We start from the raw sequence: 25,800 nt of genomic DNA on the forward strand, positions 1-25,800 counted from the left end.
TAGGGATATCTCCTGCCAGGCGGGGGGAGTTGGCAGGTATCTGGTAGAGTGACCTGCAACACACAGGTGCAGGTTTCACACTGCTGGCAAACACACCAGAAATCCAGAGGGACTGGCTCTTCAGTTGTGTTTATGAGTTTAGGAGCCTTAAATTACAAGGGAGTTTTTGTTTGGCGCTCATCTTTAATTAAAGCGTCTCTCTGAAACTGCACGTTCTGCTCTCCTGATGGTACTGGCAAGGAGTCAGTTGCTTCAGAAAAAGGTTAATCACATCTTTTCTCCTTACCTGCAGTGGGGATTGTTTTCTTTTTGTTTGTCTGTTTGACTCTTTCCTGATGAACTTGATGGTGAAATGGTTTAATGTAAAGTAAAGGTGTAATACTAATGCGGAAACGTTTCCTCATGTCTCCCAAGTTACGTCTGTAAATTAGAAATTGCAAGAATTGAGAAACTGTGTCGTGACAAGTGACTCTGTTCAACCCTTGAACAGAGGCTTCATAATTATTAGGACGCCTTTAAAGTCACCTCTCCTTTGCCTTTAACGACGGTTGCGAGGTCTTTTGAGGTCCTTTTTTACTCTCTGTGCGGATGTTCAGCCAACACGGAGTCCAGATAATGAGGTAGCTCATCCATGTGCACAAAATCATTGGCATTTTCGGTTTTTTGAAACCCATCAAAAACCGAGACAGTTGGTGTGGCAGCTTGTGCTGGAGGCTTGGACCTACCATTTTAAACACCAAACTGGGAAGAAACAAGAGGTAAAATCCCCAGATCCAGCCAGGGAAAGAAAAGACTGAAAATATACGATAGAATCCACTGATTCTGTTTGTAAGATTTGTCTCTGTTTCCTTGTTCACCTTCATTAGAGCTGAGCAAACTTTCTATAGCTGATGCCAGACAAGAGGACTGGAGGAGTTATTGCAAACTCCAGCACCAGGCTAGATCCTCTGAAACATTTGCATCATCTGCATCAGGCACTAGATCCAGATGCGTTTACCTCAGGAAACTGTGAAACCAGAATGCGCTCTGCATCTCCCCATCAGAGCCGCAGATGAAGTCTTTTCTTCATATGGTCAAGTTGTGTCCTACTGCTCCTCTTCAAACTGGGTTTTGGTGGCAATGAGACTTTCTTGTGTCAGCAGTGGTATGGCCAGCAGGAGCACGGAAGTGATTGTCCTCCTGTACTGGGCACTGGTGAGGCCACACCTTGAGTACTGTGGCCGGTTTTGGGCCCCTCACTTCAAGAAGGACATTGAGGTGCTGGAGCGTGTCCAGAGAAGGGCAACGAAGCTCGTCTAGAGCACCAGACATATGAGGAGCGGCTGAGGGTGCTGGGGTTGTTTAGCCTGGAGAAAAGGAGGCTGAGGGGAGACCTTGTCACTCTCTACAACTGCCTGAAAGGAGATTGTAGCAAGGTGGGGGTTGGTCTCTCCCAAGTAACAAGAGATAAAAGAGAGGAAATGGCCTTAAGTTGCACCAGGGGAGGTTTAGGTTGGATATTAGGAAAAATTTCTTCACTGAAAGGGCTATAAAGCATTGAAAGAGGCTGCCCAGGGCAGTGGTGGAGTCCCCATCCCTGGAGGTATCTAAAGGACATGTAGATGTGGTGCTGAGGGACATGGATTAGTGGTGGACTTGGCAGTGTTAACAGTTGGATTCGATGATCTTAAAGGTCTTTTCCAATCTAAATGGTTCTATGATTCTTAGCGGGGTAGTTTGTGGAAGGGGACCGCGCTGTGTGTCCTGGCTCTTTCATTGGATCAAGACGGAGAGTTTCTGTCTTTCTCTATTTCCTGCAAGGAGAAAATGGAAATAATGTTTATTCTGGCCTTCCTCAAGTTGATAGTCAGTAATATGTACTAAAGGCACATGGCCTCATGTAAAAGATGTAGTACAAGTGAAAATCATTCTTATTTATGTCTGGATTTGTTGGGTTTTTTTCATTCTAAACTAAATGAATCTTTGTGGCATTGTTTTGAAATTGTTTCCTGTGTTCCTGGAGGCAGGCAGGGCATATGCTGAGGTGACACGTGTGATGTGGACACCTAGCTCAGCTCCTTCTCAAAACACTGGCCTTTCCCCATGCTGCTTGGTGAACGAAGCTCCTTGTTTGGTGGTCAAGCAAGGACCGAGGAATGGAGCTGCCCACACCTTGCAGATGGTCCCAGCAGACGTCCCTACAGAAGATGCAGCTGCAGCCTCTTGCTGTCTGTTGCCCAGCTCCGAGTCCCTGGGCAGGGCTAACGCTACTGTGGATGGAAGCGTGACACTTGAGCTGTTCCCAGGGTTAGAGACTTTTCAAGTAACTGCACTTGGCAACTTCTCTGATTCCTTCTTTGCCGGGAACCAAGACCGAAATCAGCAGGGGGGAAAGGTTCCTTGTGCTGTTGTTTGGGACAGTGTCCAGCTCTGTGAGCCAGTGCCAGCTGTGAGACGGGAGCAGTCCGCTTCCACTAATGAGAAATCCCTCCTAGCCTTTCTTTCTGGTCAGAAAATTTTGTCTTAAATTTCTTTAAGACAAAGACCTAGTTCTACTCTTACTGCCTGCAGCTTCAACTCTGCCTCCTGTGCACTGCTCAGTATTGCCATAGAGGGGACAATGCTGGTGCTGGCATTAAAAAATGTATTTTTTTAAATTATCCCAGAATGATAAAGACTGAAACAAACAAAATGCAGCAGCGCTTTGTGAGTGCTCAGGTCTGTTCAGAGCAGGAAGCCAAGTCCCATCTCAGCAGGACAGAGGGAGCTGGGATCAAGACCAGCTTTAGACGAACAGGCCACATCTCCACCATGAGTTCAGAGTTCAGATGCTCTCCCTCAGCTGCCCTTGCTGGTTTGCTCCTGGAACAGCATTTACTTACGTCAGTCCTTGGGCACCATACTGGGAGCAGCATTCCCAATGTCATTACAGTTGAGTTAACCCTGTTTTGGAGGAGAAAAGCCATACGGACAGAAGCTCCGTGTGGAAAGTATCCGTGGCCCTGGGTGCTGAGTTGCAGAGCATCCCTGGAAGGTGAAACACAGCCACGACTATTGCCCACACCAGGAGACTCTGGGTGAGTGCAGACAAATAAAGCAAATCCCATGTACCATAACACAGAGTCACCACACGAATAAACAGGAGCACGGCTCCCTCCACTCTCAGCGCGGACCTGGGGTGCTGTTGACACTGAATAAGCAAGTGGCTGCAAAGTTACCGGCTGTTCCTCCTGAGTCCTTGGATTAAGCTCTGGTTTGTAATGCATCATTTAAGAGGTTGCAAATATTTTCCGTGGGTTGAAATAAAATTATGAACAGATTGAGCCTGGGTACAGTAGATCCACTGGACTAAATTTGACTAAGATGCTTTTGATTAAAGAATGCGGCTTAAGAAGGGCAGGGAGTGGGCTGGCACAGATTAAAATCACATTGTGATTTGAATGAAAAAGATTTTGTAGGAGCGTGCTCTCTGCAAGCACCAAAGGAGAGAGCCCTTGTGCAGGAAAGCACGTGATGTAAATCTGTATCGACTAAAGCCGGCCGTCCCTTGAATATAACCGAGGTAACTATAAAACTGCAAACCAGCAGGCGCTGCATTTTCCTGGGGAAATGTGCTGTAATTCAGTCCGATTAATTACTGCGTGGGCTCAATTTTCAGTGCAATTAACCCACGGGAAGCAAAGGGGCTGCACTGGAAATATAAAAAGTCAATCAGCTAATAGGAGCCAGATGTGGTACAGTGAACGGTGAGGCCGAGGTGTGTCATTCTCCTTTGGCAAGGCACGCCATGGGTTGGGCAGAGGGTGTAGGGCTGAGAGGAGCCTGGAGCAACCCCGTGTATATGTACATATGTATATCTACATATATATATGAGAAATGCAACTCCTATTGTGAGAAACTAGGAAAGAAAGGGGGTGAATTCAAGTTTTTCTGTGCAATGTTCAGGGTGTCGTCTCAGAGCAGGTCGTCGTGTGATGGCACTACTGCCACTGCAACCTCTCCCTGCCATGCCTCCTTCCCTGAGTCATGGACTCACCAGTTCGGTACGGTACCAGGGGCTCTCCCTTGCCCCAGTGTCCCAGCAGTGCTGCCCCAGCCTCTCTCTGCCAGCAGCAAGCCCCAGGGCTGCTGGGTGGACTTCAGGCCCTGGGTGAACTTCGCTGTTACAGCAAAGTTTCGGTTTAATGCTGATATTTTAGCAAGCTATTTGCTTTGTTTGCCTAGCACTTAATAGGAGGATTATCTGCTTTATGTTTTTTCCTTCCAAGGTTGCTTTTCATTTTCAAAGTTGAATGTGTTCACTTTTAGCAGTAGCTTTCTCTCCCATTCACGCTCCAGACTTTCCTAGGAAGTGACTTCATGGCATTATTCAAGCAAATTATTGCTTGGAGTGGCTGAATTACCTAGTGTTCATATAACGGCAAGCTCCCAGCCCATATGTATTTAATGACTGTAATCATTTATTATTTTCCCTTTATTAGGTTTGTTTTTAAAGGAAGTTTTACTGTGCTATTTATGATACGCTAAGTGGTGCAACTTGCTGAAAAAATGTATTGCATACATTTTCTTTTTTAATGAGTTTTCCTTGTTAAAATGGAAGTCTTTTATTTACCCTACTAGGGCAGTTTTTTGCTGACAGTTTTATTATTTCAATTACTCAGATATTTCTTTCCTCTTTTGTTTCCCCAGATACTCCTCCAGGGAGTTTTAATGTGTCCATTTTTTATTTAAAATTGGGTTGAGAACGTGTTATTTCTAGCAGGGCAGAGGAAAAGCGTAATATAGCAGACATTAAATAATGGGATGTCAAGGTCTTGTTTTCTTTCCTCTTTGACTTGTGGAATCTTTTCCCCATCTGTGTCATCTGGCGATTAATTGCGCTGATAATCTGGTCTCCCTCATCAATAACTGTCTGCTACCAGTGCCAGGAAGAGGCTGTGCGCTGCCTAAAGGGTTGTGGCTGCTGATAAATGAACACGCATGTTCAAGTAAAGGGGTGGGGCGGTGCTCTGAGAGCATTTACCATTGCCAGAAATGCAGAGTCCTTTAATAAACCGGTGCTCTACAGGTACTGGCAGGTATTAATGTAAGCACTTCACTCGCCGGTGGGGAAGGGAGAATGGAACAATTCCTTCAGGGCAAAACCCAGGCCTTCGTCAGTGGCCGGAAAAATGGACCCCGAGGGATCATGCTAGTAGGGAGCCTTACAGCCTCGGTGGGCCAGCACCAGCGGGAAGGCCAGACCAAATTCGCCCGTGCAAAGTTCACTAGGGTGACACAGCGTGTCTGTTCCCCTGGCTCTTTCTGGGGTGTAGCTGTGATTTCCCTCTGCAAGTTCTAGTGAGTCTTTGACCACTCTCTGATGTGGGATGGATTTTATTTTCCATTATGGCATGATCCTTGAACTATGAGAAGAACAAAGACAAATGCTTCTGGGACAGTGGGCGTGGGAGAGCCCCCAGAGCTCCAGACCGATGTGTGCTTGGACTGCCTGTGGCTAATCCGTGCCCTTGGCCATCTTTTAGTGAGGTAGAAAGCACATCACAAAGCATGTCCTCACACTTCTTCATCCCACTGTGTTTTCCAGAGTGTCTGGGGGAGAGCTTTTTGACCGCATTGTTGAGAAGGGGTTCTACACCGAGAAGGATGCCAGCACCCTGATCCGGCAGGTCCTGGATGCTGTCTACTACCTGCACCGAATGGGCATCGTGCACAGGGACCTCAAGGTATGAGCGCAGCGTGACGCAGTCCTCCGGGCAGTGTTAATGAAGGTGGCGTAATTACGTGTGTCTGAGTCTGTGTGTGTCTGTGTAAGTCCAGCCTCCACTGGGAGTGGCTGTTTCAGGAAGGTTTTACCATAGCAGGGATGCTCTGAAGGCTCCGTATCCTCCCATCGTAATCAGGTTTAATGAGGCGTTTGCAATCAGTGCTGTTACAATGGGAGTTTTGCACATATGATGTGGGGAAAAAGTCATTCATTAAGACCTGCAATGTTACATGAAGACAAGGAACTCGGCTGGGATGTGTTTACTGCTGTGAGGTGTCTCACAGATCTGCTGTGATATGTTTGCTTTTATTTAATAATAACTAATAATAATAATTATCATGCCATTTGGACCAGTGTTTTTGGAGTCACTGTTAACAGAAAGGATCCTTCTAAGGAACACTGTGTGCCAATGTGGTTTTTAGATAATTTTCCTTTCAGTTGTACCATGTTATCATATCAAAACCTCTCAGCTTTTCTGGTAAAAAATTCCCAAATCATTATTTCTGTTTTGTTTCCTTCCAATGTATTAAACTGTCATTAAGATAAGCAGGAAGGCCTGGATTTTGTAACACAGCTAAATCTCCCCACCTTTAGTATCTTAATTAATAGAAGACATTAGGAAAAGATATAAATGTCAAAAGAAAACTGTGGGTTCCATTCCTGAGCTAGTTACTTCTCCTAAAGTTTACTGCCAGAACTGAAGAACTCGTAGAATGAAGTAACACCTCTGGTTGTGTTTTGGAGGGATGCTCCAATCAGGAGCTTCCTTGGATGTTGATGCTGTGGCTTTGAATTGTCCCCCTGGAAAGAGAGTGGCGTTTGGCTAAATGGCTTGTGTTTTGTAAGGCTTAATGGACATTAATAGAGTCAAGAGCCACAAAGAAGGGGGGTTTCCTTTTGGTTTTTACAATTATTAAACGTATTTTAAAATTAATTGTACTTTTAATACCGTCTATTATTAAACTGCGTGTTTGTGATTTTTAGCAACTCCTCTTAGCGAAGGTTGTAGTGCCGGGAATGTGACCTGACTCTTACGCCTTAAGATGAAAAATTATGATGACAGATAATATTTATTTGCTTTTTTACTCCTTCAAAATTAGTGCTGTGATATAAAATAATAAATGACAGGCTTGTTCCCAAAATGCAATGCAGTGGGGCCAAAATAGAGCCCGTTACGGGTGTAACCACCAGCACCACAGTTCTCCGCGGTGGAGCAGTGCCCAAGGCAGGCAGACATGGTCTTGTTTTGTGACAACCTCGATGCAGCTGTTTCCTTCTGCCACTCTTTGACTCCAGATGGGAATCTTTTAGCAGTGTGGGAGCCATTCCGGTAGGATTGCAAGCTTTTCCACACCCTGCTGCTGCAAAGGACCTGCCTCAGTCCTGTACACCTCTGCCAGAAGTGAGCATCCTGCGATCATTGCTTCAAGAGATGAAGCAGAATAGTAGAAAGCAGAAACACATAAAGTATTGGTTTGGCAGATTTTTAAGGCAAAGTCTTGACTCCACTGATGTCCACAAATAATATTACCTCCTCAAGTGTTGTGCAGTTTAGTCCTAACAGTCCCAAATAACGGGTTTTCTGTAAGGTGGCACTGGCGAGTCTTCCATCTCCTACAGTCTTCATGTGTTGCCTCCAGGTCCCATTCATTTCATGCTCTTACACTGAAGTACAGACAAGTATTCTCGTATTTATGACTTCTGCCACATTTCAGGATAGAAGCATTGCTTAGTACTTTAACATGACCAGCTTTCTTCCAAATTCAGTTTGTCAGAAATAACTTCAGGCTTCTCTTTGCCACCAGCAAATTTGGAGGGATGTTGAGTCCTCTTAATCCAGATACTCCATTGTGCAAGCTCTTAATATTCCTGTCAATAATTTAAAGGAAGGCTGTACCTCTCACTTTAAAATGGATTAATCTTATTTAAAAGTTCCTGTAATAAAATATGAGATCTAGTAATTGAGGAGTGGGTTAATGTACAGATTACTTTCAGATTTATGTAAGGGCATGATGGATTTAGATCAAACCAACCTTCTCCAGTGGTATTTTGGGGCAGAGTAACTCCTCTTCCCTCTCTTCCTTTTTTTTTTTTGTTTGCAAGTCTTTGTCAGTACTGTATCCGTTGTTAAAATGACTCATAAAATATGGTGTATGAGGAACACCTGCTGTGAATTCGTGTTAGCACAAACATACCATGATGGCAAAAATAGGGATGTAATAAGGCTTTTTCTGATCTCGAAATATCATTTGGTAAGTGTAAGTTTCAAATTGTGATCCCCCAAAATGAAATTCTGGGAAAGAATCCACTCTACAAAAATACAACCCTTGAACCATCTGTAACAAATATTTATTGTAATTATGTGTTATTCAGATACCAAAATAGTACTTGCTGTAGCTGGGAAAAGCAAATCTGTCCTCCAAGTCTCTAATCTAAGTAACACAGCAGCAGATAACAAGAGATGGCAGCAGATGAAGTCCAGGGAAGTCCAGGGTGTACGAAAGGACAGGAAGTCTCGAGCATCTCCACTTGGTACAGAGCCATCTCGTTAATGCTTTTTGAATTAACCAGCTGGAAGAACCAGAGTTCTTTTAAACAGGTTTTAAACAAGTTTAAGTTTTAAATGGGTGGAATTTTTTGCCTTACTAAATATGAATAAGTGGGGGCCTGAGATGAGTTAGCAGAAATCATTGGGAAATCTGTCATTCCCTTAATACCAGCTCTAGCAACCCCTTGGCAGATCAGAAGAGCCCTGGTTAAAATCAGGAGTAGCTTCAACCAAGGGCAGACCATGGAATAATACGGACTCACCTGGTGCCTGAAAATAGTGTCAGCATTATAAAGGCCAGTTAAAGCGCTGGACTCACGAGGCATCATGAGAAGGGAACATAAGTGGTACAATGTCATAATTATTTTTATGAACAGATTCATTTCCCTTTTTGCCTCAGTTCCTGATGGCTCACAGCTGTGGATGCACCTTGGAGATCTTCTCGTGGTCATCACATCCCATGAATAAAGCCATCACTACATGGCTTCACGCTGGGGCCAGGCAGCAGAAAGTGCTTTAACTTCATCTTGAGGCTAAAGGAGAACCTCAGAGTAGGGTGGAGGCAGTGTCAGCCCCCAGTGTTTCTTCATCCCTGCTTTCCCCAGAACAGGAGGTTACAGGATGGAGGAGGGAAGATAGATATTGGTGCTGCTGCAGGGCAATGGCTCTTCCTTACGAATCCAAGCTTGGATGAGTCCCAAGAATTCTGGTGATGCTGTGTGACCACAGCTGCTTCTCACCATTTTCTGGACCACACAGCAGACTGACAGACAAAAATGTTCATGCGGGCGTGCATTTGTACCAGCTTCTGGGCAAACGTCTACACTGGGGTTATGTTGAAACATTGGGTATCCATCAGTTTTATAGATGAAGATCCCAAGGTCCAGGTGGTGCAGCGGCACCCCATTACAGCCAGGCTGTCAGAGTGCCAGCAGGTGCTGGACCTTTTTGTGAGCCCAGACATTAAATAAGGGAAGAGTTGTGCTCTCACAACCCCTAGCAAGAGCTTTGCTGTGTAGCGCTAGTACATTCAGAACGTGTGGATGGAGGACTGTGCTGTAGCAGTGGGAGGTTTGCTGGACTCTCCAACCCACCTGATGTTGGTATAAAGTCACAGGGCTTTGTGGAACGACTCTTTTCTCTGTGCTTAGTGCTGTAGCATTTTTTTCGTAACTGGCTCTAGCTAAAACGTCCTTGCTTCAAGTCTGTTAGCTGTAAAGGCATTTCCTCTCTCATAACGGTATGGCTTTCCTTTTTCTGTTTTTAAATGCTGTATAAAATTTTTTCATTACACACCTGGATTTACCGTATTTACCTGCCTTCAAATGAATCCTTCTGTTTTATCTCTCTGAAGTGATGATAGTCAGACACATCTCACAAGGACAACCCTTAGTTCTTATTCGAAGTGCCAAAGGGGAAGATTGTTATTCCAAAGTTACTCAGAGCTCGAGGTGTCAGGTTCTTCCATTAGTTGCCATACAGGAGTCTGGAGAGGTGCACCATACAGGTTGCAAGATCAACTCTTTAGGAGTTCGGGGAACCAAATAATATTAGCGTATGATGTAACTAAAGACTGTGTTAAATACAACGCTTCAAACAACAGACATCGTTACTGGACTTACATAGTTGAAACCCACTTTGCTTGTCCTCCTTTCTAGCCTGAGAACCTGCTTTACTACAGCCAGGATGAAGAGTCTAAAATCATGATCAGTGACTTTGGATTGTCAAAGATGGAGGGAAAAGGAGACGTGATGTCCACAGCCTGCGGGACTCCTGGCTACGTTGGTAAGAGGTTTGCTTGTACTGTCCATCCACTCTTCCCAGCTGCAATACAGACACACAGTGAAAAGGAAATATTTGTGTGCTCTTTTCCCTTGGATCTGTCGAATGCTTCAGATCCTGGAATCCAGCTCAGGGTTTGTGGGATTCACTGTCATGATTTTAATCCTTTGCAGAATGAGTTTCCTCAAAGACACTCCCTGTAGCTAAATGAGGAGCATGTGAAGAATATCCTCAAATGCATCAGTTCCGCAAACACCTGTAAATCCAAGAAGCTTTACCTAATGCAACGTATTTTTTTAATCATAAAGCATGGCATTTGCCAGATTCCCCTGAGCTACATTTGTGCAGATATGTTCAGAAATCCTCTGTTACAACCTTGTTAAGTTACAGACTCCTAGATGTCAGGATGCAAAAGCTCTTTAGATACTCGACCCTTCCTGGACAGTATCGAATTGTTTCTTATCATTTTTTCTTTGCTCTTCTGTCCATTCTGTAGTGATTGTACCAGACTACTGATTAGCAGTGTGTTTACCACCACCCTTTTAAGAAAGTTCAAGTAACTGAATGTGAGAGTTATTTGGCAGGTGATGACAGGGTCACTTTGAGCAAACACTATTTAAAAGGCTCACTTCATGCATGAGACAGATCCAGCAAGTCTATGCCCGCTACGATCCTAGCTGGGATGGTAACATCAATCTCTGAGGTTATCCATGAAATCCATGAAACTAAAATGACAGTGGCTTCCTCGGGGATAGATTGTCCCAAATCTTCCCAGCAGGAAAGACCTGATGTTTTCCAGCAGTCAGAGAGAGGCTTCTTTTTGCTGCCACCTCACCTATTTTCATACCACAGTATGAAAACTCAAGCAGATTATGCTGTTATGACACAGTGATTCAGATACGTCCCAGGAATACCTTTTTCTGAGTGTTATCTTCATGCTGCACGATCACACTCTATCCTGATAACATCAGGAAAGGGAACAGAATCCTTTGGTTTCCCATGGTGAGCTCTCAGCCCATCCTTTCTTTATTTTAAGATGTATGAGTCAGTACAGTTGTCTTGTGTAATCACACCAGACTGGAAATCTTCTTCCAAAGCACTAGCAGCAATTGAGCCAAGACAGCAATTTTCATAATTTTTACTGTCAGCAATCCCATCCTTAATTAACGTGTTTTATTTTGCTCTGAAATGGACACTGACTCGAATAAGTCTGCCAGACACGGGGAAGCTCAGATGATTTTTGCTGAAGTTGCTGATGAAAATGAGGGAGCGCGACTCTGTTTGGGCACTGAGTGATCTCGTATAGCCTCTCAGCGTAGCTATTTACATAAGAAAACTTGCTATTTTGGAGAGGAAGTTCTGGAGCGTGTGACACGAATTGTAGTGCTTGGAGGGATGTTTGAGAGCTCTCATTACTCATGGTCGGGGCACTGATAGCTACACAAGTGCCTCCAGGCCTGTTGTTACCTTACTGAATGCAGGATTTACTCATCACAGTTCAAGAGGTCAGGGCCATTTATTTCTGAAGTGCTGACAGGACTTTTTCCCCTTTCTCATGAAGAAAACCTCTTTAAATATTTGTTCCATTTCTTTTTTGCATGGGAGACAGCTCCTCTTCAGTGTTGCTTTTTTTTTTTTTAATATAATTTGTTGCCCAGACAACATTTTCAGAGCTCAGAAACTTTTTGTTGTTGGTCACTGTGGTGGTGCCCACAAATGAGCCTCCAGCAGTGTCATACCTGATGACAGGGCTTCTCCATACGTGGTCTGCAATTTGTCCCCACCCAAAAGCTTTCCTGCCTTCCAGCATCACTCCAATTTGCAGCACCTGCCTAATGCACTCAAACAAATGTCAGAGTCCTTCACCCTAATGGCACAACATGGATACATGTCCTCATCTCCATGGGGGCAGACACATGCCACTGTACTGGTCCTGTCTGCCACCTCTTTTTGTTCTTTTTCCAGTTGTTTTACCTGGGGTTGAAGTAACACTCAGGGGTCTGTCACTTGCAACACATTTCCTGGTGCTTTTCTGTAACAATATGCACAACACCCCATTTTCAAAGATTTTTATGAGGATTTAGTAATTTTTGTCAGTTTAACCACTTTGCTTTTAAATTACTGGAAAAACATGAGGCACGTGTCACATGTCAAAGGCACCCAGGGCTCCGTTAAGAGGTCATTAGCCTGTGCTACTCGTTATACTTCATCCCAGAAATGGATCCAGTTGGATCAGCTGTGCAAAGTGCTGGACAAGCTTCTGACGGGTAACAGACTTGATCTTGGCTCATGTCCACCACCCGAGTATTTGCAAGTGTGCAAGCAGCCCTGTCATTTCTGTCTAATTTCCCAGGTTAGGATATACTTTCAATTCTTTGTGTTTCCGGTTGTAACTCAGCTTTTCTTAGTTTCATCTCCAAGGAACAAGTGGTACCCAAGACACTAAATTCCTGTTTATGTAGTTCAGGAATTCACTGAATAAGGGAGTGTAATTATAATTAGACTTCTTAGTAAATACCAGTTTTCTTTCTGAAAATTGGACTATTACGTATCGAATTAGAGTATATATTAAATGTACATAACCAGTAGTGCATTAGCTTTTAAGGCTCTGCCTCATGGATAGAGTTACTGTCAACAATTCAGAGATCTTGTTCCTTCAGGAGTTTTGTCAGAGGTTTTTGTCCTATGGTGGAAAAATTAAGGTTAGGATAATTAAACCTAATTAGTTGAGCCATTTTTGTTAAAATGAAGTCTAAATATTTACTTACTGAAGAGGGGGTCTGATAATGCAACCTCTTCTAATGAGAAGGTCTTCCATTTTCTCATCCACTTATCTCTCTCTCCATTTCTTAAAGAAGGAGTCTAGGTGGTGAGCTGGGACTAGACAGCCAGTTTTTAGACAGCACCTAAACTGGGTAATGTAAGGCTGCTTGTGTGGCTTATTTATTTCATTGCTATTTAGGTGTGGAGACTCGTTTGCATGGATCCCACCCCATGATCTAAACTGGAGAAGTGGTGTTTTCAAAGCCATGAGTGATCTGTGTGATTATGGCCAAGATCTATATAAGCCACTAGTGATTTATCATTTTAAACATCATAGATCTGGGCTGCTCAGCTTGAGACCATTCATAAGAATTTGGGTTTGATGAAGAGTTGTTCAAAACTGCGTGAAAATGAGTCATCCTTGAGGTGTGTCAAGTTGAGCACTCACCAGGAGGTGACTCCAATCACTTAGCAAGTTCCTCTAAAGAGATCTTGGCTGTTTGGGAATTAGGTCTCACTGTGTGACTTCTGATGAGAGCTGGTCTCTCAAAAGCTTTGGTTACTTCGGCAGATGAGACTTAAGCTTGCAAGACACTTAGGAGCATTGAAAAGTTTGGAAAAATGGTTAGAAAGCCTGTCTCGGGACAGTCTGATCTCCTTCTGCAGAAGTGAATTATGAACTCTGTTCGTGGCGGCTAATATCTTAATCCTAGTGAGGTTTAAAATTCTTGCTCTGAGTCTCAAACCAACTTCAAGTACGATTTCCTTGTATTTCCCTGTCTTAGATCTTGGGCTGGACCCTGGATGTGTGGTTGGTCCCTGCACACCCCACTTCACTTGCTGTTTTTATCTTCTGCAGTGCTTTTATGAAAGGTTATTCCATAATTCTCAGCTCTGCCAGAAATCCAGTAGCAATTTCAGATCATATCAAAGCCATGCGTTTGTCTTAGCCCTGAGCAAGACCAAAGCGTTTAAGTAAGCCATAGATTTCCGTGTTGAATTTTGACTTATTCGATATCCTTTTAGTGAAAGGTTTGAAAATATTCAGTAAACCTTCGGAATATCCTTTCTAGCAAAAAGCAGCCTCAGGAGTTGTTTAGGCAGTAACCTGAGTAATAAAGTAAAAATAAAGCTCTCACCAGGGTTTGCTCAGGCACGAGCTCATGACAGTGCGATTGTCCAGCTCCACTGCTGTATCCTGAAATGGGGTTTGCTTGCGTGTTGTTGTAGGTGTGTTATGCTCCATGACAGCTCTCTAAATCTAACCCAGCAACGTGAAATAGGGACAGCAGGAGCACGAGAAGCCAGCCACACTGTGCTGAAACCCTGCTGTCCTTCAGAAACAGCCCCAGACTTCAAAGTCTTGGCCAACTGGAATAAGATGAACACTGGAAGACTGTGTGAACGAGGGAAGGAAGTTGGTTTTGTCCCAGGAGTCAGTGGAAGAGGGAGTCTAGTCTTGTGGCGAAGCTGCTCCATGTGCTTCTTAGCCTGATTGCACTGTGAGGAAAACACTTTGTATGGCAGCAGAGGAGCTCACATTGCTTTTGCTCCATCTTTGGCTTCAGGAGAGGGGCTGGGTTGGCCCTTTGTGCACCCAACCATCTTCTCAGTGATGCAGGGTTGTTCCTCTCCATCCATCTTCTTGAGGTGGTACCTTCAAAAGTCCTAGGCAATGGGGCTGGCAATATCTCCCTTTGGAGTCCCTTACAAATTCTGCCTGTTTCTCACCTTCCCTCTCAGATTTCCCGGCCATCCTGTACCTGTGCAGCCCATTCATGTTTCCCCTTCTTTACTTTCAGCCTGGGTCTATGTTACCAAAATCAGGAATGAATTCCTGAACACCAGTTTAGTATTGGGAAGCAGGCGTTTCTTTATTTCCACCTATGTGATGGAAAATAGTCACCAGCTGAACTACTAGTACCGGTTTGCACCAGTTTGCTTGGTCAGCTGAGCTGTGTCCCTGGGCTGTGCCCAGTGTAAGAAAATCCCTGGTTATTTTAACCCTATTTAGATCTTTCTATTTGCCCCAAATTTGCAGCAACCTGCTGCTTTGTTATGCCCGTAGGGATCTCCAGAACCATCACCCGTTGTTCAAATGCCTTGTTCCTTATGGCAGGCAGCTTGTGGGAAGCCGTATAAACCACAGAAACTAGCATTAGACTGAGTTCTCGTGAGACAGCAAAATCTGCTGGGAGTAGCATCATCATGGGAGTGAAGGCAGATCGCTTTTAAGTATGAGGCTGGTGTGAAGAACAGGCACACTCCTAACTTGTACAATTTGTTCAACAGGCTTAAAGTATCAGAGCAATCCTCATCGCTTGAGGATTGTTCTTTGCAAGAACATGGATTGCTGGTTTTGGCACCCAGCAGTTGCATTTTTAGGGAGCTTTGTAGCATAGCTGCGCTCACTGGGGGTAATGGCATAGTGCTCTGAAAGGTTTCCAAACGGTCCCTTTCTGTACCTTTTCTTAAAACCTCCATTTGAAACAAGCCTTTTAATTTTTTCTCTTACCAAAAGGAAAACATAACTAAAAAAACCCAAACCAAAACAAACCTAACTGTAAACCAGCAGATCATGTGGCCTGGGAAGCACATCTTCATGTCCCTACAGGTGGGATGAAGCCCTGGGACCATTACACAACATTTTATCTGCCACATGTTGCTGGTGGCACCGCTGACTTGGCCTGAAACACAGTTCCTGGATGTGGAGGAAGAGTCCGGGTTTGTTTCATTATCTTCCCTGTCTCTGGATGACTGTGGTGTAGCATTTGAGCCCGCAGTGATTCCCTGGGGAGGTGCGATACTGGAAGCCTTTGCTCAGCTGGCATTTCCCCAGCATCAGAAATAGGAGCTTTGACTTTCGCCGCCTTCTTACTGCTGTTTTGTCTCCTCAGCCGTCTGTGTTGATCCTTCAGTGCCGTCAGCTCTTGGATTTTTTACATTGTGTGTCCTGCTTTTGCCTCTTGGCACTAATCTACCGTCATTTCTGAGAGCTCTTCTGACTTGTTTTTTAGCTCATTAAGTATTTCTGGCTTTTCCACACATCAGAGACAGATGATGCTTGGCTATGTTCGCCTATTCCCGTTGCATGTCTGCTCCTTGGAACAAAAGTCAAAACCAGCCATTTGGCCTTACAATAATGATTTAAACCTCCTGCTGTTCTCGTGGAAGGTACCAAAGGTGAGGTAATAGACTCACGTTTGCTTTGGGGTTGACCCTGTAGTGTTCTTACCTGCTTCATGGCCACCAGCTGCAGCAGCAACTGTCTGGTATCAGTGCTCTTCACTGCTTTAAGGCAGAGAGAAATGCCCAGCACAGCTTTGATGTTTTAAGAGGGAGAATCTTTATACAGTTCACATCCCCCCTATCTCAGATTTGTTTTCTGTTATGTTAACGTGGCATATCTGGATAATGTCAGGAGCGCACTAGGATCCGTGGTGCTTAGAGCCATTTGCATAGTATTTTCTTTGGGGGATATAAGATGTATAATGTTTACCAGTCTTGACAATGATGCACACAGAAGCAGACAGTCAACGGTAGAAGAGATACGTGAATCAAATATTGGGAGTTTGGAAGGCCTGAACATCTAATCACCTAAGGACAGGGGAAATTAACTCCCTTCTTCCACATATTTTGTCACAAAATTCAGTCACAAGGGATGGAACAAGGAAAGAAACTGAGTCTCACAAACCCTATTTGATGCACCTTTTGAAAAAAGATTCTTTTTAGAGGAAATCTTGGAGGTAAATTTTGATTAATCGGGAAGGAAAGAGTCAGATGAAGGGACCCAAGTGTTGTCTGGGAAGGTTGTCTTGAGCAGCTTTGAGGAACAACTGTTTTATACAAGAGAAATGTAAATTTGCCAGACTGTCCCCACTTGCCAGGTTTCCTGGAAGGCTGTGGCAGGCCAGATACGATGGTTTTCCAATGCTTTGTTCTTTTATCCCGAGTTTGTCTTCAAATTCACCCCCACGGGACTGACTAGCACCAACCTGACACACAGACCCTAACCCAGCCGTTGGGAAAGGAGTTACGTTTTGAGCGCCAGCTGTAGGTGCCTTTTATATTTCCACAGCTCCATCCTCTGTCGTAGCAAGAACATTTTAGCCTTTATCTTGGTAGACCACAGCAGCATGCCCATGCCCTGGAAAGGAGTCAGGGGCTTCTCAGAATTGGGATGCAGGCTTCTCCCAAGCACCTAGGGCCAGGTTAGGAGCCATTCGTGTTAGGTACGATGGAAAGAAACCTCCTTTGGCACTTAGTGGATAGGTGTTGAAGTATTCACATATTGCAACACCGTGTTAGGATTAGCAATATATGAACAGAACCATCGTTTGAATTTCTTATACCTGCAGTGGTCCCAGTTTGCTGGATGACTTGAAGATTACAGTAATATTTAAGCTGTGCTGCTGATTGGGGCATATCCCATTTTTCAAGAGTCTTCATGATCTGGCTGCCTTCTATATTTTTACCCACACTCCCCTGGATTTTCTTCCTTTTTACAACGTGTCCCCAGTGTGACTTGACCATTTCCATCGTTCTGCTGCTTGTGGAAACGCAACCTGGATGCCCTCATCTGCCTCAAGCACTGTCTTCCCTTCAATCTTGTCTATAAGATCTCATGCCCAAACACCAGGAGGTCTTTTCTGTTTCTCATTATTGTTTCCTGGAAGTTTTGACCTTAGTTTTGTTGACTTACGTAGCTTAAGAAGAACACTTCGAAGAGTCCTTACCAGTACACCAAAGCTGATGTACAACTAGATGTGAGGCTCAAGTTTCGATACATTTATGTGCTTCACAATTTTTTTGCTGTTCTTCACACAACTAACTGCGTTGCTGTTGGGAAGACTCCTAGCAGAAGAAGATGTAACCCCAAAGAAAAATTTTTTCTGGGACCTGGCCCTTCATGACTTTTTTGCAGCATCCGAAATCCGAAGTACTCAGAGGAACTACTGTGCTTTTTAAAACCCAATGCGGCAATTCTGCTTTAGGAATGCCACAATCGCTGATCTCTTGCATTATTGTGGACATTTTGCTTTGAAAAAAGCAAAAGCTTCTTTACATGAAAAAGATTAAGAGTCACAGGGTTTTAAAATTTAGGTTAAAGCATTTGCATTGAAAGGTCTCAACAGGGAAATCATAATACTCCAGGCTCCCAAATAAAAAAATGCACCTTTTTAACTCTCACTGGTGTAAGATGGGAAAGCAGACAAATGCCTAGGGTCACACTTCTAGCAAAAGACTATGCTGGCTGAAGGCTCGAGGCAGAAGGTTCAGTTCCTTTCTGCATGTGTCCAATTCCTGGTACTTTTTGGTTTTCCCTCTGAGGTGTCTCTGTTCCCAGAGGCAGGAGGACAAATGGTTCCCTCTGACTCTGACAAGCAGCAGACTTTGGGATGCAGCTGTTGGGAGGGGTGGTGACAGCTCTCCTTCCTCTCCTGCAGATGGAGCTTATCTCCTCCCTGACATGCTGCACTTTCTGAGTGGCCTCTTGAAATCCTTGGTTTGGCAGCATGATGCAGTGCAGCTCCAGTGCAAAGCTCAGCCTTGTTTTCCTCCAGCTCCCCTGAAGTTCCTCACAGAGGGAGGTGATGGCCCTCTTCTCATGCATTTTTCTGTGTTTTGGTTTGTTTTCTGTCCTTGGAGTCAGAAAATGGGGATTTTGCTCCACTTTAGGAGTTATCCTTCTTTGTACGATTATGAGCTTCAAAAACATCAAGATATTTGCAAAAGCAAGGGCTGTAGGTGGAGGGTAACACCAGGTCTCAGGGTGCTTCAAGTTTCAGAGTCCTATCTCTTGACCACATTCAAGTGTTTGGTCTTGTAACGTGCTTGTTTGGCTTTGTTTTCAGCTCCTGAAGTGCTGGCCCAGAAACCCTACAGCAAAGCCGTGGACTGCTGGTCCATTGGGGTCATCGCATACATCCTGTGAGTATCTGTTGGGTTTTCAGTCACAGGCAGCTTTGGGACCTGCACCATGCTCTCCCACCATATAGTTACCCACTTAGTCTGGGCCAAAAAAGTTAATCTCTGACACTTGTGACCCAGGCTGGATTGATGGGCCAAGGCCAACAGTATGGAGTTCAATAAGACCAAGTGCCGGGTCCTGCACCTGGGCCACAAGAACCCCCTGCAACGCCACGGGCTTGGGGAAGAGTGGCTGGAAACTGCCCAGTGGAAAAGGACCTGGGGGTGTTGCTTGACAGCAGCTGAAGATGAGCCAGCAGTGTGCCCAGGTGGCCAAGAAGGCCAACAGCATCCTGGCTTGTGTCAGCACTGATGTGGCCAACAGGAGCAGGAAAGTGATTGTCCCCCTGTACCCAGCCCTGGTGAGGACACCTCTTGAGTACTGTGACCAGTTTTGGGCCCCTCACTGCAAGAAGGACATTGAGGTGCTGGAGCGTGTCCAGAGAAGGGCAACAAAGCTGGAGAAGGGTCTAGAGCACGAGTCCTACGAGGAGCAGCTGAGGGTGCTGGGGCTGTTTAGTCTGGAGAAAAGGAGGCTGAGGGGAGAGCTTATCACTCTCTACAACTACCTGAAAGGAGGTTGTAGCAAGGTTGGGATCAGTCTTTTCTCTCATGTAGCAGGTGATAGGATGAGAGAAAATGGCCTCAGGTCATGCCAGGGGAGATCTAGGTTAGATATTAGGAAAAATTTACCGAGAGGGTTGTGAAGCATTGGAACAGGCTGCCCAGGGAGGTGGTGGAGTTCCCATCCCTGGAAGTGTTCAAAAGACATATAGGTGTGGCGCCAAGGGTCGTGATTTAGGGACCTGACAGTGCAGCAGGAGTGGTTGGACTCGATGATCTTAAAGGTCTCTTCCAACCAGATGATTGTGTGATTCTTTGATTCTATGAATCCTGGACACCTCCCAGTTACATAAAGGCCGAAATTTGAGCAGAAGTGGTAGGAAATGAACCACAACCCTTCAAAAGCCAAAAGCCTTGCTCTCACCTGAACAACACCATGTCCAGTTGTATGGGCTGGTCCAGGTTTTGACATTAGTGATGTTGTTACCTCCCATATTAGCTTTATTAGCTCATATTAGCTTTGACAAGAAACAAATTTGACCACGTTCACAGAGCACAGCGTTGTGCCCACAGACACATCCTGAATGGCCACCACTGATTGTCCAGGCATCACTGTAATGGCTGCTTGTTCCCTGGGAAAGGCACAGAGGAAGTTAAGGGTGGAAGAGCTTTTCATATACTGCAGTGAAATATTCTCATGAAAACATAATACAAGGTATTGAGATTTTTACTGAAAATGGGTGATTGTTTTCCTAAATACATCCAACCATCAGGTCCCATAGAAGAGGGTGAGCTTGTTTGTGCCCTGTCAGTTCTGTCACGCTTCTATTAAGCCTTTGCATTCTTGGCTGAGTTTTGCTCCTCTAACGGGGCTAACTGCTGCTCAAAAAGGAGTAGGGTTTTGTCCCTTGAGACACCTACAGGACCAGGAGTTTTGTGCATTCTCCAAAGTGGTGGGCAGATCTCAGAACTCGTATGTTTATGGAGATTTAGTGCCTGTCCTCATTCAGTACCTGCCATCCCTCTTCACAAAGGCTTTTTAGGACAGTTTAGATGGGAGGGAAACTCAAGGAGTCCTGTCCGTGAGGCCAGACTCAGTTGCCTAGGGCTTTATCCAGTCAGGTCTTGAAATCCTCTGAAGAGAGAGACTGCACAAGGTCTATGTGCAACATGTTCCACTGCTTGACTGTCTCATGAGAAAAAGGTTTTTTCTTATATCCAGACTTGTCTCCATGAAAGGGGCAGCCAGTTCTCTAGGTACGGGTGCACCCTCAGTGCTTGAGCCATGAAAGTAGGTAAGCCACCCCCTGCACCAATAATTGGGAGGACTGGACAGATGTCTTGGCCTCTGTGGTCGCAGGGATACCCTGGTTACAGGGGTCATTAGTGCTGTCCAGAGAAAGGCATTCATAACATTTCTGGGCACCACCATCTGAATCCAGCTCTGTGTGCATGAGTATATGAAATCACTGCTGAAGGTTGGGTTGAGAAGGAGATGCAGAACTAGTGGTCTGGGAACCTGTAGGAAGACACCCTCTAGCTTAGGGGCCTGTCTTCACGAGGTAGTCTGTGCTCAGGGCTCGGGTCCGTGAGTCCATGCGTGTCATTCAGCAGCTGCACAGGTTGCATCTGCCCAGCCTAGCAGACGTTGAAGCATGAGCTATTCGTGTGGGTCTTCAAGGAGATCAGGCTTTTCCGTGGGCTCACTCAGGGTGGCCACGCAGAGCACTTGTGTGCAAGAGGGCACAGAGCTGCTGTATAGCTGTTGACTGCCACAGAAATTAATGTCTTTTCTTGCCAGCATTACTGTCCTTTTATTTTTCCCTTCTACACAACTGTCACAGTTATACAAGACTGAAGGAAAAAGCAGCTCTGATGAGGCACAGCATTAAAGCATTCCTACTTTGTTCCTTTTTTCCTTGTGCAAATATTTCATGGCTTGTCAACATGAATAACTTTTTGATGATGTCGTAGAAATATTTTTGCCAGGGCAAACCTCATTGCTGTGTTATCCACTGCGTGCAATGTTCATTCTTTACATTTTCATTTAGTCTTGAGCCTAAGTTTTATGCTACTCAAAATAGCTTTTTTATATTAAGAAAGCATAGGAAAGCTTTATTTCTTCGTGCATGTGTTTATTTATTTAAAACAAAGCCCTGCCTAAAAACATTAGCTTTATGACTGGCTTTCCAATCAACGTGAATTTTTGAAAACTTGTTGAGTACAAAACTTTGCAGGAGGATGGATTTGTCTTGGAGCAACCATCAATAGCAGGATGCAAAAAGCTTTTGCATAACAAAGCAAAAATCAACAGTGCTGATTCTGGCAAAGCCCAGCTGGACACGCTACAGCAGCGAGGAAGTCAGCAGATGTGCCAAAATACCTTCAGGACTGTTCACATGTCCTTCCCCAGTGCTCTCTCAGTTAAGGATGGTGTGTGCTGGCCCACGCTTACCATTTTCCACAAGCAAACCTGGGTATGGAAGGCCTAGGGGTTGGGTTTTTTGGCATTTTCAGTCCTTGCCAGCCACAGCAGGACGATCAGGTGGAGTCTTTTCTGTTGTTTTTGTAGTACTTTGATGAGTACCAGCTTCAGAGAGCAGGAAGAAGGAGGGTGCAGGTGGGAGGCAGCAGTACGCTGCCTCACCTCCAGGCTTTATGGTACATTTGCATCACTCTCCAGTATTCATTGACTCCATCTCTTTCAACTGCAATGGGAGTGTAGAAACCCAGCCCACAGCTCACGTGTTCTAATCGTGAACTGGATCTCATCCTTGCTTCCAGGAATAGCCAGAAACTGCAGCTGTGGCTTCGTAAGAAAGTGGATGTCAGAGGAACAGTAAAGACAGAGAGGAAGAGGGGTCCTTTCCTAAGCTGGAAGGAAGTAGCCCTGCTGGGGCCTCTGATACCACCAGCGACGGGCACAGGTTTAACATGCAGCTCTGCTGTCTCAGCAGAGCCGCACTAGCGGCGGTAGCAGAGCCAGCGTGCTCACAGTGCGGCATGGTGCTGAGAGGCCACGAGCACCAGCAGCAGAGCCACCCTGGTGCAATGCTGGTGCTTAATCCCGCCCTGAGCAGGAGTTATCGATTCCCATATATCACTACACCCATCCAGATACACCGTTTCCAGCTCCACAGACAGCACAGCTGGAGCTACTTGCACATGCCCAAACCAGTCAGAGACCTATTTACGCACAGGGCAATCCAAGCACATCATCCTGCATCGCCTTCCCTCCTCTCCCACGAATCCTCACAGCCACTCTGAACAGACTGTTGTCATTTCAGAAGATGGAAACTCAGGGGAATCCAACACAGAAGCCAGGCATAAATTAAAGATGCTTTGAGCTATTGTTACTGCAAGTGATTTGAGTGCCTCCAGACACAAGCTCAGTCTCACATGAAAGCCGTCAGTTTATGACACGGGTAGAACAAGCTGTTCCTGTGGCACCAACGCTCTAGACAAATATTTGTTTCGGTGATATGCAAGGTGAGGGATGTCTTAGGAAAGAATACCTTTGTTCCAGTGCCAGTCTCTAATGGTTCTTGTTAATGACAGCCAGATTGCACGGGCTGCACCAGCCGAGTTTTTATCAAAATCTGTTTTGCATGAGAAGTCGTTATTCACACAAACTAATTTTAGCAGCCTGAAATTTCCTGTTATTCCACTTGCAATATTTCTCAATTTGAAACAGCGTCATTGTTGGGCTCAGCTTTCTGCTTATCACAAGATAGTTTTGGTACATGTTCAGCTTAAAAACGTAAAGCATAAGAACAACAAGAGTCTTCACCGGATTCCAGCATCAGGATTTTGGAGCTGTCTGGGTCACGTGAGAAGTTAGGAAAGCTTGGGGAGCTAAAACAGCGCTTGCATGCCTGCCTGGTATAATGAAGATCAATTAATATATGCAAAAAATGGAAGTTCATGTTCCAAAGCTGGAAAAGCACCCAGGGCCACAGAATGATCTGCCTCAGCCCCTGGTTATTCACAGTCAACACCTCCTGTCTCCCTGGCACTAGGCTGAACACATTTTGCCCTGAATTTTCTTCTGATTCTGTTCACTGGCAGGCCAAGAGAATTGCTGGAGGTAAATCTTGGGTCATTACTTTCACACTTTGCTGCTGAGTTGCTCTTGATTTTCAGTTAGATGTGCATGAATCATCAATAATGTTTGTATGGAAGAATTGACCAAGGGTGGTACAAAGTATATTATGCCAGAAGAAGTTTCCACCATCATCCTGGAGTCATACATCAGGAAAAGCTGGTCAGTCATCTACCCTGCTTGGCATTGCACACAAGCCTAAGCAAGAAAGTGAGGAGTAACTTACTTGTTTGGTACTGGAAGGAGAATTAGTGGTGGCAAAAGGTACATGGACATGTTGGATTGCTCGGGATAACTCCAGGAATACCCAAGTGGTTGCTCCTCATTGCTTGCTTCTTAATTTATTTTTTATTCCCCATGCTAATATGTTCTTGTCCACGGTTTCGTGAGGCCGTTGGTGTCAGCCAGTATAACAGTCTGTTTCCAAAATAATCATAGAACACGAGGTTGAAAGGGCCATCAAGGTTCATCTGGTCTAACTTTTTTGGGGAGAAGCTCAGTCTATATACGATGGCCCAGCACCCTGTCCAGCCAAATCTTAAAAGTGCCCCAAATCTTAAAAGTGTCCCAGACAAAACTTAAAAGAGTGTTGGGGATTCCACCAGTTCCCTGGGGACATTATTCCAATGGCTAATTGTCCTTGTTGTGAGCAATGTTCCTCTGGTGTCCAGTTGGAATCTCCCCAGGAGTAACTTGTACCCATCACCCCTCATCTTCTCCATGTGACTCCTTGTATAAAGGGAGTCTCCATCTTCTTTGTAGCCACCCTTTAAACACTGGAACGTGGTGATAAGGCCTCCCCTAAGCCTCTGTTCCTCAAAGCTGAACAACCCCAAATGTCTCAGCCATTCATCGCGTGGCAGCTTCCCAGTCCTTTGGTCATCCCTGTGGCACTTCTGTGGACCCTCTCCAGCCTGTCCACATCTGGTTTTGTATAGTGGGGACCAAAACTGAGTGCAGTATTACAAATACATGCATTCATACGTACAAATATATTATAAATAGCACTCGGATGACTTCCCACGTCATACATCTCAGGTCTTTGAGCACTTACTGAATTCTTTGCTCTAATCTCACTGTAAATTTGTTTGTAAAACTAACGCCAGTGCCACTTGTGTTACAGGCTGTACACTGACCATGCAGGTGGGTTATTTAGCCTTTAGTATCAATCCTGATGTGTAATGAGAGCTTGCAGAGGTTTGCTTTCTCTGCCTGGTGAGGAGAAGATGTTCCTGGCATTCCTCTTGTGCTGTCCTGATGGCTTCTAGAAATGACTTCTGGCGATATCTTTCTCTTGTACATCCACCTGTGTTTTTCTTATCTGGATCCCATTCTTTTTAAGGCAAGACTGGGAATAGGAGTTTAAGGGAAAATCTGTTGCTCATGTGATAAGGTCGCTAAATCATTCTGAAAAGCTTTTATTTGGTGGAACTCGGAGAAAATGATGACAGCTAATAGCTGTCTAAAGCTCCCCCAGGACAACGCAGGATATTTTCACATTGAAGACAGAGGAGTTATTTTTGTATTTCTGCATATCTAAAGAAAAGCAGCAGAACCTCTGATAGTGAGGTCATTTTTTTCACACAGAAATGTCCCAGCAGATGGAAATGAAGTTGGTGGGATTTGGGTTCTGTAAGAATTAAATAAAAGCTTTCCATGGACTTTGGAAAGTGGCCCAGTTGCTGAAAGTCCAGCAAGATTTCCTCCAGCCATAAATTGCATGATTGGCCAATTTACTGGGGCTCTCCCATCCCTTACCGCAAAACCAGTAACGTTAAAACATTAAAGTAACATTAAAACTTCAGTGTCTTCCTAAACTCTGACTTTAAGGGAAAGGACAGCAAGACAGCCTACATTTTGCTTCCAACCCCTCCCTGTGCCACCTTCCACATGCCACCCCCTCTGTCCTAAGGAGCTTACTCCCTTCTACACGCTTTCTGGTGTAGGTGCTCAGTAATTTGCCTCCTGGAGTAATGTCCTTGGGTCCTCCTATGCAGGAGGTTCATCTTCATCCCTGGCTGAGCCAGGAACAGCCCTTGCCCTGCACTCAGCCCGCTCTCAGATGGGGGACTGGTTTGGAGGGATGTCCCTGCCCATGACCTGTAGCAGAGACTAACACTTCTCAAGCTCTCACCAGCAAGGGAAAAACAGTGCCAAGGGTCTGTTTTCTGCCCTGTGCCATAGCTCTGGCATCCTCCTGCATGACCCTGACTCCTTGTACATCAGTGCTTCCACCACGCACCCCTGTGATGGGCTGCAGTGGTCTCCCAAACACAGACGTGGATAACCCAGATATGTGGAGACACTCAAGCCATGCAGAGGAGC

General features: G+C 45.0%; 1 protein-coding gene across 1 annotated transcript in view; it reads left to right on the plus strand.

The window, feature by feature from the left end:
* Nucleotides 1-25,800, plus strand: part of LOC104496901 (calcium/calmodulin-dependent protein kinase type 1D) — a 191,523-nt gene that overhangs the window by 145,331 nt on the left and 20,392 nt on the right. Inside the window, exons 5-7 of the mRNA XM_010140091.1 lie at nt 5,567-5,705; nt 9,953-10,079; nt 18,695-18,770. Coding sequence (XP_010138393.1) covers nt 5,567-5,705; nt 9,953-10,079; nt 18,695-18,770 — 342 coding nt within the window. The remainder of the gene's footprint in view (nt 1-5,566; nt 5,706-9,952; nt 10,080-18,694; nt 18,771-25,800) is intronic.

This window comes from Buceros rhinoceros, unplaced genomic scaffold (genome assembly GCF_000710305.1).
Source record: "Buceros rhinoceros silvestris isolate BGI_N320 unplaced genomic scaffold, ASM71030v1 scaffold2297, whole genome shotgun sequence".
NCBI lineage: Eukaryota > Metazoa > Chordata > Aves > Bucerotiformes > Bucerotidae > Buceros > Buceros rhinoceros.